This window comes from Dendrobium catenatum, unplaced genomic scaffold, assembly GCF_001605985.2.
Source record: "Dendrobium catenatum unplaced genomic scaffold, ASM160598v2 fragScaff_scaffold_390, whole genome shotgun sequence".
NCBI lineage: Eukaryota > Viridiplantae > Streptophyta > Magnoliopsida > Asparagales > Orchidaceae > Dendrobium > Dendrobium catenatum.
In genome coordinates this window covers 145,548-163,362 of record NW_021318852.1, presented here as the reverse complement: position 1 = coordinate 163,362, position 17,815 = coordinate 145,548, and the positions used below count along the sequence as shown (strand labels likewise).

Sequence of the window (17,815 nt, the reverse complement as noted above, 5' to 3'; positions counted from 1 at the left end):
AAAGTTTAGTAAAATATGTCATCCACCTTTGCTCAAATATAACTACATAAATATTTAATTGTAGTGGTTTATATAAGATGTATAATAAAGAGTTTTAATAATATAAGAAAGTATAATATTGCATTAACTTAAGATAATTTATAAAATATAATAGTAAGCATCCTAAGTCTTTATTTATCTTTGATTGCTTTTATGTCCTACAGATTAATCTAAAAATCATATACAAAAATTAAAAACTTAAGAAGAGTTATAAAACTCAGTAGGGCTTACATGTCATTATACTTAAATATAAAAATATGCGTTGATCATTATTACCTTTATTTATATGCACTCACTTTATATATATATATATATATATATATATATATATAAATGGATTGGACTCACCATCTGTCTAGTTCACGATCTAATCCAATTTTTAAAATCATGATATAACAAAAATATTATCCATTAAAAAAAAAAATAGAAACTCATATCTCAAATATTTTTTAATTATAATAAAAAAAAGACATCAGATTTAAAATTTGCCCTTATGCTATGGTTGCTGATATGATGCTTCTGCCCTCCACAGAGATATATAGTATAAAAGGGTAAATTTTAAAAGTCCCCAAATGTTCGTCCGATTTAGGCTTCGTTTGGGACGGTTTTCTTACTGTTTCTTAAAGCAGCTTTTTAGTATAAAAATTAAAAATTTTAACTAAAAAACAATTAAAAAGCTGTCCCAATCGAAGCCTTAGGCTTTGTTTATGACGACTTTCTTATGGCTTCTTAAAACAACTTTTTAATATAAAAATTTTTATTTTTAAACTAAAAAATAGTTTTAAGAAGCAATAAAAAAAACTGTCTCAAACAAAACCTTAGTTTTTATTTAGGACAGTTTTCTTCTTGCCTTCTAAAACAACTTTCTAATACACAACTTTTTAATTCAAAAAAATTTTGTACTGAAAGGCTATTTTAAAAAGCAACAAAAAACTGTCCCAAAAGAAGCTTTAATTTTATACCTCAACTATAAAAAAAAATGATCCAAAATATTCCCTTTAAGACTAAAGTTTCATTTGAGACAACTTTCTTAATGATTCTTAAAACAGCTTTTTAGTACAAAATTTTTTTAAACTAAAAAATATAAAAAATGCTGTTTCACAAAATAATAAGAAAGCAAAAAATGAGGCATTAAATTGGATCACTTCTATATTACAATTATAATATGAGAAGTCATTTTTAATTAATTATATATAATCAAGAGATTATATCAGAGCAAAGTGATATTTTAGAGCTAAATTTGCAACACATGAATAGTCTGAGGATTATTTTGAAATTTTTATTATAAAATATATCACATAATAACTAAAGATAATATATTTACATCTGAACGGCACAGCTACCCTCAGTTTATTGCTGCTTGTGAGGTACAGCTAGCTGAAAGCTACATGAAAAAGCCAACACAGTGCAGTTTATGAGAACAAAGTAGAACTACTTTGATAGATATTCTGAGTTCCATATCATCTGACCATATTTTATTCACTGAACTTTACAGAGAACCTTCCAACTGCGTCGCCTACTGGTCTTCTTATCTTTGACAAAGTTACTCCGACAGCTTCTCTAGAGGATCATTTCTATATAATTGTCCCATCTTTGATTGTTGCGTTCTTTAGAACTATTGTGATACCATCCTTTATAACGTACCCTTCACTTTCCCTGTTAGCTTCTCTAACACCCTATTTGCACAAATAAATTTTCTTTCCATTAGTTAAAATCTAAGCATTTGGTGGAGAGAAAATCAGAATTAGGTAATTTTTACATACCTCTTTGTTTTCTATGATCACATTCTTCCCAACCCTTGCATTCATATCGATGATGCAGTTTCTGATGAAAGGAGAATCAACTGATTAGAATGATTCAGAATATTTTGATCCAAATTTAATCAAGGCTTCGTTTGGGACAATTTTTTTGTTGCTTTCTAAAGGTTTTCTAGTACAAAATTTTCTTGAATTAGAAAATTTTATACTAGAAAGCTGTTTTAGGAAGTAGTACGAAAGCTGTCCCAAATAAAGTCTAAGATGTTTATTAGAGAAATTAAAAAATAATAAAGATATTTACTCTAAAATACTTGAAAAAATAATAAAATATGAAGCTGATCATAAGAACAAATGCATCAATTTTTTAAGACAAGACTGATGAAATTTATGTTAGAATATTCTGAACTTTTTTTTTAATTATTTTTTTTTCATTTCAGTATCTGATATATTTTGTTTAGTAGAAGTATTATTTATATCTCACCTGATCTTAGTGTTTTCACCTACACCAATGGGAACCTTATCCTCTGATAGAAGAGAAGCGATTTCAGCTTCTGTTTCATAGAAGTCAGCACCCATCATCACAGTATCCTGTTGTTCATAATTTGTACAGTTTGTAAGAAGAAAATATCAGTGGAAAACTTCATGTCATTTATTGTTTTTATGTTTGTTATAGATGTTGAACTAGTAGAATCAATAAGAAAGAAAAAATCATAGCTCAATGTCATCCTAAGCTATTGTATGATCAACAATAGCTAAATATAAATGATGAGGAGTTTACATAAATTGACTGACTTGTTAAACTTTCATTGAAATATTATGTTCAGTAAATGTCAAATGGTTCATGCTGACTATCAACTATTGATATACAAAGGGATTAGTAAGAAGATCACATTCTTCATTAAGATACTGTGTTTAGTTTCAAGGAGAAGCCGCATGAGAAGTTTTTTGAGGCCAAATAAAGTAGTTAGATCATTTATATACTTATTTTGGCAGGAAAATACCAGAGAAAAAAATATAAGCTTCCAAACCTAATAAGTGGAACAAGTTTCTCATATGAAATGCGGTATGAAGCTTTGAACTTGCTGCATATCTCTTTCCTTGTCTATACTGTAGGCTGTTAAGAAATTGCATTCTTGGACATCTTATTCTATTGAAAGGTGGTTTGTGTCACAAGACATTGCTATTCACAAAGAAATTCTTTAAAGCACACATCCAAAGAAGGTTAAGGGTCATGATTCATTAAATTGAAATGAATAATCTCAATAGAGGATAAAGTTTAATAAAAATAAATAAATATTTTGCTTTTCCGTGAATCTCTTGAACTATAAAAAAAGACTCGATCGGTACATAAGCACAGATGATGTTAACAAATTCGACCCATAAATTATATAATCCAAGGAAATAATCATCAATGGAGAGATCTCAATGGCTAAAACTAACAATCTCACATTCTATTTAAAAATCCTTGGCTATATAGACTTGATTAAAACATTCATTAATACTCCAATATATCATTATATATCTTATATGGCCTTTGATTGAAAACAATCACTTGATCAACAGATTCTCAAATTCATGACATGACTTACATCTTTGATTTGCCATTGAGGCTTTAGAAATTTAATAGAAGCATAGATCACTCATTAATGTGCCACATAATTACTTTCCAAGATGAATAATTAAAATTAAAATGATCAAAATAATTATTTTTTACCCGAGCATACACCAAAAACATCTAAATTATTGGCTAATATGATTATCATGAAGTTGCATGATAATTCATTGAAGGAAGCCCAGAGAAGACTGTCGAGAGAAAACAAATCATTGATATGCTACAAACCATAATTGATGAGTTCTAAGAGTGCGGGCTTAAAAAATTTGGCCCCGGCCTCCGCCTGCTGCTTTTCTTCGGGGGAGTTTTAACGGAATTAAGTTCTAGGGTAAATTTTGGGAAGGCAGATGGATTCGTAGATAAGACACCACCCAAAGATTTCGTCCTCATTTTACGAGGATTTTATGATCTGAGTTCTGATTTCCTATAGGCGCAAACCCCTATAGTTAATTACCCCTCCCGATAAAGAGAGAGAACTTTCGATTAAGGATAGTCGTCAATCAGATAAATAAAAAATAGGTGTTATCTGGCATATAGTAGCAGCATGAGCTTATGAAATTTGGGAATTTGAAGATTTAATATTTAAAATTAAAAATTTCACTATCTTGAACTTAAAGGATAGTGGGGGAATGGATGATGGATCCTATCAAGATCCCATGGTTCCGTCGTCCTGGGCCATCGTGTTCCCTGGTCTACTTAGTTAGAGGAGGTAGTCGACCCAACCTGATAGAAGGATCCTTGTTGCCAACCATGAGTTGCTTTGTCCAAGGGTACCTTGTAGACCTGGAGTGGGTGTTTGTCTAAAGGAATAAATTTGAATCCACCTTAGCTAACATAGGGCTTTGTGCCCTATCGATCATATCTTATTGATTCATATCTCAAGGATTTGATGTCATAAGGAGCGTATTATGTCTGACCATAACGGTTATCCCGTGGTGCCATTTCACGGCAAAAACATTCGGTTCAGAGGGCCCTGGCTCATAACCATTTATCCTACGGTGTCATTTGGCGACAAAACCATCGGTTAGAGGACATGTACCACGTCCTTACTGAAAGGAGATTATTTGAGAATGCATCATTGTGATATTTTCGACTAGGCATTAGCTCCAGCTGAAGTAAATTTCAATTTATTCACATCGGCAAACTTTTGCGGAGGGTGGATGGATTTTACTTTAAGTGGTTAATGATTAGATTTCTATTTTAAATATTTTGAATTTTGAATTTTTTGGAGTTTGGATTTTGTAGATGATTGATTGTTTGAAATATTTAGAATTAATCCATCCGACCGAGATCTACGTTCAATACGTCCATCATCGGGGTATGGGATCATTTCTATTTGTGGATTGAACCTTGTCGACTCTGTCTAGTTGTCAACAGAGGATCAGGTTTCATAGCCTATGTTGATGATTTTTCTTTGTTGAAGACCTTATATGAATGTTTAAAATAAATAATACAGTCGATACTCTTACCATATGTCTGTTTAATAGTTCGAGCCGTATCGACTCCTATCTATCCATATAAAAAGAATCGGGCTCGAACTACTGCACAACATCCCTAGACGCCATGTGTGTATTTATAATATGCTCACTGGGGTCCATGCAGGTATACAATTAAACATGCCCCTTTTTGTGTACATATGTGCATACATATTACAGTGCATATATGGGGCATTTTGGACATTTGATCGGTTTTCTATGACGACTTGTAGAAGTTTGCGTTTGTTATAGTACTTTAATATTTGTACGTAGAAGATATGTTGGATGTACGACCACTATTCATCAAGAAACTTGCAGGCCTCAATAATTTTATCCAACTCAATGTTCAGAACCTGGTTGAACTGAGATTCACTCATTCCATAATGATTTGATCTGGCTTTCTCTTCCTAGAACTCGTATAGGAATTAGTGGGCAACTCCTTGATTATACCATCATCGTCATCTTTTGGTGTTGGCTTAAATAAAGAATCAATCATTTCAACCTTGGATGATTGTGCCCTTGCCGACGTCTTACACGGCAAAATCAATAGTTACTGCCTCGAGTGGGCTTTGTACCGATTGAAAGCGCATCAGGTCGTATAGGAGAAATATACGAGATATTTATTCCTAAAATGATTATTGCATAGCTTGATATAGTTGGAGTAGCGGGTGTACTTTTTGCTTGTATTTGTGAGTTTAGAACACCAAGATTTGCATTGATCCTTAACAACACATTTGTCAAACATTGATCATTAATTTCGATAGGTGCAATACAATGTATTGACGCTAACTTGAATGCATTCCGATGTATCACATCATTGTTTTCTCTGTATGTTAAATCTTTTTGGTTTCAACTGACATGTTGGTTGTGGTATGAGTCTCTTGCAATGTCATTAAACCCTCTCACACAATTCCTGTACAATCAAGAGATTTTTCACATTGACAATGTGTCTCCCGTTGCCACTTGCATACAGGTTACTATGATCCTCTACCATTTGTCATTTGATCATTGGTCGGGCTGCATTTACCATCAATTTTCTCCATGTATTTGTTGTTTATACATCTCTTATTGCCACCTACAAACGGTTCCCATTGTCTGTTGGAGATTTAATGTTCAATTCTCTAATGTTCAATTCTCTATCATCCTTTTGAGGGAAAAGGGTGTTGGAGGATGTAGGGTGTCAAAGGACATAGAGTATTGAAGTATGCAGGCTATTAAAGATGATGAGCTCTTGAATCAATACAGCAGGCTAGAGCCAACGAACTCTTTGATGAAGGTTAATGTCAGCTCGCATAAACAAGCTAGATGAGTTAGATATGAGATGAAGCCTTAGATCGTGGGTAGAGATGAAGTCTTAGATCATGATAGAGATGAAACAATGTTGACCCACACACTCAAGATGCACGAAAGGAGAGAAAATCAACAACTTAAGTGACGGCGAGCGGGCGCGGCACGTCATTTGAAAGGTCAAATGACATCCAATTTCCAAACGGACTATACCGTTTCAAAACGTTGAATTCGCTTAAGTTGGAATACCTCGCAGCCAATTTGGGCGTAAAGGGTCAAATTCGGTGACAGGCACCAAAAATAGACGCGTGACACTGCCCAAATGACTTCAGATCACCAAATGGACTTCACCATTGCATTCAGAACATTGATAATACCAAAAAATGACTATAAATTTGTTCAAAGAAAGTCACACGAGAAAATCAGAGCGCATCCCAATGCAAAATACTCGAATTCTGAGAAAACACATGTAAATCAAGGGATCGACACACGAATTTCAAGATGCGCAAAATTCTGATTGAACGACCTACCTTGCCAATCTAGAACCCGTTTTGAACTGCATGACCTCCTTACCACCCAATCGGAAGATCCAACTACTTTATCCACATGCCGATCTCCTTTCAACCGAGCCACACCTGCGATCCTCCCTCCATAGTCAACCCTATCGCCTCCTCACACAAACTTTCTCGCGTGAAACTTTAGACATTGGACAGCAGCTATAAACTCCCTGTCGGTTCACGCACAGAACAGTCGAACCCCGGCCGTTTGTTCCCTATTCTAACCACATGCAAAACATTCAGATCTCCCTACTCTACACCAATCGGCAAGCACTTCAACCTCGTACTCATAGTAGTTGCTACTTCGTCTCTTGCGACTTGTGTATAGTCATACCATCCCACTCTAGCATCAACCCTCATCTACGTGCTTTTCTCTGTCAAAAATAGCAGCCCACACCTTCTCACAGCCTAAGCCATCTGTTATCCAAGGCCCAACAACCCAACAGCACAACACAGCCCAATATCTCAAGCACCAGCTCAAACCCAACAAATCCTAATCAGCAAACCTATAGCAATCAAAAGTTGCAGTCCACAAACAACAAGCCCAATACACCCCTCCTCACAACTCTACCTACAATAGCTCATCTTCTCCATTTCAACCCACAACACAACCCAAACCTACTCATAAAAGCAACCCAAACTCACTACCTCTAACCCATTTATTTAGCCAAGGTAATCACACGACCTCACTCACTCTAATATTTTGATATTAATAACGTTTAATGTTACTGTTATTGTTATCATTATTATTATTATTATTATTATTATAAAAAAGAGACAAAATAGGGAAATAAAAAAAAGAAAGGAAGAGAAAATTTTGTGCACATTTGCGCCTCGATCCAAGTGCCCCTGTAACTGATACAGTCACCGCTTTATCGCGCAAAGGTATAACGCCATAAATTCAAAATCCTATTATTGGAGCTCGTGATGCACCAGAAAATCACCTATACAATCTTTTCTCTAGCATTGTGGAAGGAAATCCTGTGCGAAGCTTGCAGCGAAGTGGTAGGCCTTGTACGCGCTTTTTGTTGCAACTCGAGCTCACAAATTTATGTTTTTGATGATAACAAATATTTTGGCTCACATCCTTATGTCTAGTTGCATTTGCAATATATATTTGTTTGTGTGTGAGCTAACATTTAAGGAATGTCATGCACCATCCAATGAAGATTCAAGGCTCAAGATTGGGTATGATATGTTATATTGTAAAGATTGTTTTAATATTCATTGATGTATTTTTGATTTCTTGAGTCATGTCCTATAAGGGTATGCTAGCTTGGTGATCATACATACACACACTTAGGGGTAGTGGGATTGAGTCAAAATCAGAAATTCAATTTTTGAACTAATCATAATGTATAATTTATATCGTATTATACGATCAGCTTATATAACTAATCGTACTGGACGATCAAGATCGTCAAGTACGATCAGTTATGATCATGCAAAATAACTGTCAACCACAATTTAGGCAAAATTTTGAATTTCATATTTTATTATAATCATCAAGAACGAATGTCCATCGTACCGGTCGATCTATAAAAATCATGCCTAAATTAATCCTGTGATTAGTCAATCGAATCTGATTAACTTTGATATTCGGATCGTACTATATGATCTGGATCGTACTGTACGATCAGCAGTGACGATTTTGGGTCGTCTCATGTTTTATCCTAGACGAACTGCATTTCGATAGAACTAACTGTCCGAGACAATCTCAGGATAGTACTGGATGATCAATACAAAAACTTGAACTAATCGTGCAGGACAATACTATTCATACTGGTTGAAAGGGCTATTTTGTACTAATCGTACATGACGATCTCAATATCGCACTATACGATCTTTGTTAGCAAAATTGAATTTTTAGGGCTTTTCAAAATCCTCTATTTAAGCTTCGTCATGGTACTTGGTAAGTGTCTTTGACATTCATTGTGTTTTCGTTCTTCTTGAAAAAACTTAAAGATAAAACTTGAAAGGGAGAGAGGAAAGGGTGAAGTTTGAGAGAGAGAAGATCTTTGGAGGGGGGTTTCAAGGGAGTGTGGAGGGAATTTCACACGGTTGCTCCGATAAGCTTTCATCTTAGCACCATCGGATTCAAAGTTCGTCTTGAGGAAAGTTTTGGGAAGAAAAAGATCTCTTTGGTGTCAAAGGACCCGGTTACTCAGCCGCACCGAGGAAGGTTTAAGTGATTTTATAAGGGTTTCTCCGCCTAGCTTTGGGGGCTAAAGGAGAGTCACTAAATGTTTAGTGCAATACTCGGAGAATGCTTCCGGGGAGTGGACGTAGGTCAGGTTGGACCGAACCACTATAAATTTGATGTGTTCTTTCCTTTTATTATTTTTGCATTTATTTTTCTTGCGATTAACTCCGTGGGTGAAATTGTTAATTTAACTTTTTATTGTGAATTTAATTCGTTTCCGCATCAAGTTATAAAATGATTTTTTTTTTCATCGTTAAAGAATTTTTTAAATACCAATTCACCCCCCTCTTGGTGAGCCTCATAAATTCTTTAGGGTTTAAAACCCCTAATGAACTTTTAAATGGTGTAAGAGTGAGATTCATAAATTATGTTTTAGAAAACTTTTGAAAAAAAATCAATGGCTAACTTTGGAAATCTTAACATTGCGGAATGATATTCAATTACATGATTATCTTTATTTGAAAATATTTCTTTTGATTTTTGAAATATTCGTATGTCTACTTTTTTACAAAAAATTGATTATCGAATATGGCATATGATTCAAACTGGTTATTCTGTACCGTCACGTATTATATGGAGTAAAAACTTATATTTTTTTTACTAAATGGAGTAGAGTAGAACAAATCAATGCTCAATTGAATGCTAAATGCTTAATTTTTTTTTACTTTGAATTCTCAAAATTATATGTTAATATCCACATGCTCTACTGACAAGAAAATTTGGGATAAATTATATACTACATAAGAAGGTACTAGTGAAGTCAAGCAATCCAGGTTGAATATTTTAATGTATAATTATGAATTATTTTGCATTAAACCTTATGAGACTATTCTAAACATGTATACTAAATTTATTCAAATAGTGACATCATTACACATCTTAGGTAAAGAACTTTTAAACTTAAAAAAAGTCAATAAAATTCTACGTTGTCTACTTGATAAGTTTGATGCCAAAGTCGTTGCTATTTTTGAATCAAAAAATTTAAAAGAATATTCTATTGATAATCTAATTGGCTCACTCATTGCCTACGAGCAAATTTTGAGTCAACAACTTTTGGATACAGGTGAAACTATAGTGATAAAAGCTGAAGATATGAATGAAAGCAACTTAGTAAATGTTAAGAGTAAAGAAATAACATCAATTACAAATAAATTTGAAAATCTACTAAAGCACAAGCATCAACATCAATAAAAGTGAAATAAAGATAAAAATGATAAGAATAATAAGATTTCTTCTGATATTATTTATTTTGCATGTATGAAATTCGGACATATGAAAAATAAGTGCACTAATGTAAAAACTCTTCCAACAAAGAAAAATGATAAAAATAAGCAAAATGCAATAAGGACAACTTATAAAAAGCAAAAAAATCTCCTGAGTATACATAGTTTCTAAATCATCAAACCATGAGCAAGATAATGAGGTATAAAGTTTTGTTTGTGTGTTTATGTGTTGTAGTTAATACATCCATATATGTTCTTTATTTTGTTTTGTTCATTAAATATTTTTTGTGTTATTTTTGATATTTTTTTATAATCATTTTATTTTATTTTTTCTTGTATGTTTTTGTGATTTATCTATGATCAACACACATAAATCACTATTCACATTGTATTTATATAATAGAATCAATTCACTTATCTCAATTTTTTTTAATGAAAATTTTACCTCTTTACCTAAAAGTTTTAAGTGGTGATTGACTAGTCTAAATTATTAAAGAAAAGAAATTTAGGATTATGACTTTCATTCTTATTTCCTTAATCAGGCTATTGCACTTTTTAATAAAAAACTATATCAATTTAAGAATTAAACTTTAAAATTAAATCTTTTTTCCTTATACATTTCTTCTATCTCATAGAAATCATTTGCAAACTGATGAATCTACTTCATAATTTTCTTAATCAAGTTATCTATTTTTATCATTAGATCAAATTTTTTATGAGTCTTTAAAGATTAAGAAAGAAAGTAAAATTATAAAAATGAAAAAAGACACAAAATGAGCCCAAAGATGAAAAGATGCGTAATGTACACAAAAATTAAAAGATGCACAAAAGTGTATCAAAAATTAAAAGATGCACAGAGTGCATCAAAAACTGATAAAGTGATACAAAATGAGTCCATAAAAAGTTAACTAACCTTTCTTGTATTTTTAAATCTTAGAAAACTCATGTGCCTAATGATAATTTTGATCATTGAGTTTGAAAATCATGATTCACGACTCACAATTTTTGTAGATATTCTATTAGATATATTTAATATAAGAAGATTGAAAAAGATATTTTTTCTTCTCTAATTATTTTTTGAATTAGATTTTTGTTTAAAAAAGATTTTAACTTGTAAGAAGCTTGAACTAGGGTTGATAAAATTCAAATTTTCAACCTTTTTGGATCTTAGTGCGGACAATTCATTTCTTACTATATTTTTGGAATAAAATCAAAAGTAACTTTCTTATTTTGAGAAATTTTTTTGAAATTAATTGGTTCTTCTTAAACATCAGCACCACCTATACCTAATCAGAGTCTGTTATGTGTGTTCCAATTTAATTTTTTTGTGTTTCCCATCTTTTTTTTTATAATGTCAAAGAGGGAGAATGTGCTTGATTGGTTGTATTTTTGTTTAAGCTGCATATGTTCATCTTGTAACGTTTGTCATCATAAAAAAGGAAGAGATTGTTATAACTCGAGCTTATGAGTTTATATTTTTGATGATAACAAACATTGTGCCTCACATCATTATGTTTAATTGTATTTGCAATATATATTGTTTATGTATGAACTAACATTTCAGGAATATCATGCATCATCCAATGAAGATTCAAGGCTTAAGATTGGGTAGGATATGTTATAATATAAAAATTGTTCTAATATTCATAGATATATTTTTGATTTCTTGAGTCATATCTTGTAAGTGTGTATGCTAGCTTGGTGACCATACACACACACACACTGAAGGGGAGTGAGATTGAGTAAAAACCAAAAGTTCAATTTTTGAACTAATTGTACTGTACGATTTATATCGTATTGTACGATCAGCTCATATAACTAATCGTACTGGACGATCAGTTATGATCATAAAAAATAACCGCCTAAACCAAAATTTTGGCAAGATTTTGAATTTCATATATTATTCTAATCATCCTGGATGATGTTCATCGTACCGGACGATCTATGAAAATCATGCCTAAATTAATCTTGTGATTAGTCAATCGAATCTTGTTAATTTTGATATTTGGATCATATTGTACGATCAACAGTGACGATTTTGGGTTGTCCCATGTTTTGTCATGGACAAACTGCATTCCAATTGAACTAATCGTCCGAAACGATCTCAGGATTGTACTTGATGATTTATGCAAAAACTTAAACTGATTGCACAGAACAATGCTGATCGTATTGGCTGAAAGGGCTATTTTGTACTAATCATATAGGATGATCTTAAGAATCGTACTGCACAATTTTTATTAGCATAATTGAATTTTTAGGATTTTTCAAATCCCTCAATATAAGCTTTGACAAGGCACTTGGTAAGTGTCTTTGACAACCATTGTGTCTTAGTTTTTTTAGAGAAAACTTGAAGAGAGAACTTGGAAGGGAGAGAAAAAAAGGGTTGAGTTTGAGAGGGAAAAGATCCTTAGAGGAGGTTTCAAGGGAGTGTGGAGGGGATTTCACATGGTTGCTCCGGCAAACTTGCATCTTAGTACCATCGGATTCAAGGTTCGTCTTTAGGGAAGTTTTGGGAAGATCTCTTTAGTGTCAAAGGACCCAGCTACTCTGCTGCACTGGGGAAGGTGGAAGTGATTTATAACGGCTTCTCTGCTTAGCTATGGGGGTCAAAGGAGAGTCACTAAAGGTTTAGTGCAATACTCGGAAGGTGCCTCCAAGGAGTGGACGTAGGTCAGGTTGGACCGAATCACTATAAATCTGATGTATTATTTCTTTTTATTATTTCTGCATTTATTTTTCTTGTGATTAACTGTGTGGGTAAAATTGTTGATTTATCTTTTTATGAGGAAGGTGGAAGCCCTCTTTTTATTTGACACTTACGTTACAAGTTTTTCCCTAGCATAGTGGAAAGGCTCAGACTCCCCAAATTTCGCATAAACAGTGGAGACGCTAGGAAGCTGCCGAATTATTCAATATATAGGACTCTTAAATAAACAAAGGACTAAACTTGCAGATTATTAGTGAACTTGACTTGAACCAAAATGTAAGGGACCAAACCTAAATTCATAAGGAACATAACTTATGAATTGATCTATAAGAAACCGAACATTAAATTGATAAACAATTAATCAAATTAACAATGCAAACAATTATTACAAATTTGGATTATTCAAATGAATATCAATGATCAAACAAGGGAAAGGGAAATCGTGGTGAACAAGCCCTCAATGCGATTGACAGGCAATGAAATTTAATTAACTTGCAAAATGCAAATAAGTGCAAACAAGCATCAACAATAAATGCAAATAAATGCATTAAACCCTATAAGCAATAATGATTGAAGCGCGATGAATGTGACGTGCTCTTACAATAGCCTATATACAATCAAGTACACTAACTCGCTTGCAAACAATATGCCTCCTACAAGCATATATAAACAACACACAATGAATGGTGCGACATCCCTGCAATCAATACAGACGAAGGTGACAACCCGCCTGCAAGCAATGATGATAGGAAGTGGCAGTTGATCCGTGGCAACACTTGCAAACAACAGAAGCTCATTATGTAGCAAACTACTTATGAATAGTAACTAGAGATATGAAATAAACATAATAATCTACACATAGACGATAGTAGGAAACAAACAATGGATGTTACAACACCCTTTCTATTAAAAAACCATTCAATGTCAAGTAAATATGTTAGCTTCTTGTAAGAGAAGATAATGTGGAACAAATGCAAGCACCTACGCAATATTGCAGGAGATTCGTTACAGCACGACAGTCTACCTGCATACAACAACAAGCGACTCATAGCGCATCGCCACAACCTACCCACAAGCTATGGTGGAAGATTTGCGTTGAAAATGATGCAACCACTACTAGCCCATGGATACACATTGATGAACCACAAACAACATTAAATAAAGCTTGTCATGCATAATAACTCGCTCGCAAGGGATAACGAGTGACACAAAACATAACGTTATGATTTACCTGTAAGTAAAAACAGAGAATCAATAGTAAAAATTGCGGGCAACAGATAAGATGTGGCAGTAAATTTGCAATGCTAGTCCATCACATCAAATAAATTAGCTTGCTTGCAAGCAATAAGTAGAAGACTCCTGATGCGTCGTACAACGGATTTATTGGCAGAGATATACTCCTGTGGATTGAATACTGAAGAAAATGATAGCTTGCAAAAGATGAAATGAGTTAAATAGCACTATTGATGCGCAATAAATGAAGTACAACACTACGCCATCGGATCTGCAACATCCGTACAAGTGGACAAAAGGTGTTTATAGGCCCTTAAATACAAACTTGCACATTCTCCAAATGATCACCACCTGCAAAACTAATTACAGTTTGATATTGTAGAAACCCCCACCCATGCATTTAAATATGATTATTCGCTCATGTGACATCTGAGGATGCTATGCGGGTTAAGAAATGAACTTATGTTCGAGCCTGATTCTTCCATGTGAATAGATAGGAGTCAACATGGCTCGAACTATCAAACAAATATACGATCGCTATTTGTGATTGAGATTATTCTTAAATTTATCACCAATGACAAACAATTACAGAGAGCGAATGAATTTTGCTTTAATTTAAATATTCGAACAGTAATAAATATTGAATTATAAAATTTTGTATAGATTTAGAGAATTGATCCCTCCAGTTAAGATTCACTTTCAGCATGACTATTATAGTGTTTTAATTTGATATTTTAACATTTTAAAATCAATTGGCCTGTTAACAAAGGATCAAACTTGCATATAAACCTTGCGAATTATTATAAGAGTGTTAAATACAAGAGTTTATATTTTGTTAATGATTTTTTCTCAAATAAGACTTTCAAGTTCTAATATGAAAGTAAAAAATTAAATAGTTTCATGGATTTCATGGCCCTGTATTTACTTATTAACTCAAGTCTTGTCAACTTTAGTCTTTTTAAGAGGAGGGATTGGACTTAATATTTGAGTCCATACTTAACCAGTTCAGTATCCTTTCTTTTTCATTATATTATTAGATCCTTATCAAATCTATTTATCCACCGACAGTGGATTGAATTTGATATCAGGTTTATGAATTATTACACATGCATTGAATCAAAGGGTTTGTATTTGTAATAAATTTTCCTCAAAAAAAAAACTTTAAAGGTCTAATGTGAATGTAAAAACTTATATTCTTATATGAATTTAACAGCTACATGCTCGCCTATTAATTCAAGTCTCGTCAACTCCAACCATTTTGAGGGAGATTAGCCTTGAAATCAAAATTCATATTTAACATGTGCAACATTCTCAGACCTTAAGGAGTTCAATGCATAAGTTACAGCATATGCTGGTAATTTAATTTTAAAAGAGGTATAAATTTTAAAGTAAAATAATGGTAGAGCTCATTTATTTTTATTTAGTTCCTCTCGGACGATAAATTTAAGCATTTATCATATTTGTTAAGAGCACATATGTGAATTTTGGATTCAATGATCTAACATTTTTTACACTTTTTTTTTTCATGCACTTGTATGGGGTATTTGCATTTTTCAACGTGCATTCATGCAACGTACTTTTATATTTTGTATTGCACTTATGTGACACACATATTTTAATGCATTTAAGCAATGCAATTGCACACTTGCATGATATTTGCATGTTCAATGATGCATTTGCGCAATGCAATTGTATTCTGAAAATGCAATTTTTCTATTTGTTTAGAGAGACAAAGGAGGTATGTGTGTGTGTGTGAGAGAGAGAGAGGAGGTTGGAGAAGGCAAGGGAGAATGTGTCGGAAGGAGAAAATATTAGGAGAAGAAGAAGGAGAAAGAGGAGACTAAGAGATTGCAGAAGAGGGAGGAGGCAGCCTTGACTGCCAGCAACGGGTCAAGTGGTGGTGGTTGGCAAGTGGCTGGCGGTGAGATTCGAGTGCGAAGAGGGTGGCAAGTAGGTGAGGTTGGACGTCGAAGTCGCATGAGGGCTGGGGTATGGGTTAGTTGTGTTGGTCGGCTGGTAGTAAGTGAGAGATGAGTGTGTGGCGGGTTATGAGTGTAGATATATGGTTTTAATTTATTATAACTAGGAGAGGATTAGCATCATTGGATGAACATTTGAGAAAGTCATCATACTCAACCAGTTTGTCAAGAACTTCTTCAAATGATTGGGTTGTTGTCTTACACAAACATAAAAAATTTTCTTAAATTCAGGTTCAATACCAGAAAGAAAAAAAAAAATGAGATCATCATCTTGGATAGGTGAAACACCATGTGCTAACTGATTAGTAAGGCCTTTGAGAGTATGCAAAAATTCGGTGATAAATTTGTCACCTTTGATGGTGAGAGAGAGTTTCCCTGTGAGGAAGAGAATTCTATAATGAGAGTGATTGGCATATAGAACAATGGGTATACCCTAGGCATCATCAGATGATGTTGAGGATGCTATATAAGCTATAGAAGATTCATGAAAGAGAGGCAAACATGGCATGAAAGATAAATTGATTTTGTTTGCAGATTGTTTTGGATCGGGAGTTTGCAAATTGGTACTTTTCAATGAGTTCTAAAGGGAATGGGAGTTTGCAGAGTGTTTTGCATGATTGTGGGAGGTGGTTGGGACAGGAAGCCAACAATATACCCAAGAAGATTATAACCTCAAAAAAAAAAAAAGAGTTGAATTGAGCTCTTCATGATAGGTACTTATGGAGTGTGAGTATCAGTGAGAGTTGCACAATGGGGATGATGATGTCAAGAGACAAAGGCATAGTGGTATAGACAAGATTGACAACCTTTCCAGCCACCAGGATGGGAAATTAGGTGGGAATAGTGGTGGAGAGAAAAAAATGAATAGAAGGGTGCTCATTTAAGCTTTCTTTTTCTAATACAATGAAGAGGAATAACAACAGTAGATTCAAATGGTGGAAATTTTCCTTGAACACATTCCAATAAGTTTTAATGCTTCAGACATACATGAGAGATTGAAATATATATGAAAGTTATTGAAACATATATAGCCATTTTTGGTACAGTATAAACAAAAAATATTCTACTTTGTTATAATGCCACAATTAGCAGAGAAAATCATAAAGATGTTATTAATTGTTGATCATTATGTGGGACGATGAGGCTTTAGCTGGCTCTCCTTACTGTGGAGAATAGCTGGAAAATGATAAGCAGAAAATCATACCAAATCCATGCTTACAAAGTTTAAAACAATGTGTTTGCCCAATGTTTAAACAAAGCACCTATGACAAATGCAAGCAAAGGGTTTAAATGGTGACATGAAAGAAGAATAAAAAATGCGAAAATATTATAGCATAATACCTTCAGTTCTACACCATAATCCAACCTTGAACGAACGCCTACTATAGAATGCTGAACACTGCACTCACGCAGGAAGCAGCCATGTGATACAATTGCATCGACAATCTGCACATTCAAATTCAGAAGTGTGATAAACAAGCAAAAAAATAAATAAATAACGAGCATTAGAGAAAAAAGGCAGGATACCCTGCTCTTATCCACTTTCGTAGGTGGTAAAAATCGTGGTGATGTATAGAAGGGTGTCTTTGGATCATAGAAGTGGAAATTTGGAGGCTGTAGGTACAACATAAAATAATAAGCCAAGTTATAAATAAAAATGTGACACTCACAAGCGTACGTAAATAAAAATGCTTAAATGTTAAAATATTCGGAATAACATAAAATGCAATTCATAATAAAGAT

The 17,815-nt window shown here is 33.4% G+C and overlaps 1 protein-coding gene across 1 annotated transcript in view; it reads right to left on the bottom strand.

The window, feature by feature from the left end:
- Positions 1 to 1,284: 1,284 nt before the first annotated feature.
- LOC110112231 (glucose-1-phosphate adenylyltransferase large subunit 1) overlaps positions 1,285 to 17,815 on the bottom strand; it is a 29,997-nt gene continuing 13,466 nt past the window's right edge. The window contains exons 11-15 of the mRNA XM_020844386.2: positions 17,600 to 17,686; positions 17,414 to 17,518; positions 2,278 to 2,384; positions 1,803 to 1,863; positions 1,285 to 1,715 (exon numbers count right to left, since the gene is read on the bottom strand). Of these exons, the coding sequence (XP_020700045.1) occupies positions 1,614 to 1,715; positions 1,803 to 1,863; positions 2,278 to 2,384; positions 17,414 to 17,518; positions 17,600 to 17,686 (462 nt within the window). The 3' untranslated portion in view covers positions 1,285 to 1,613. The remainder of the gene's footprint in view (positions 1,716 to 1,802; positions 1,864 to 2,277; positions 2,385 to 17,413; positions 17,519 to 17,599; positions 17,687 to 17,815) is intronic.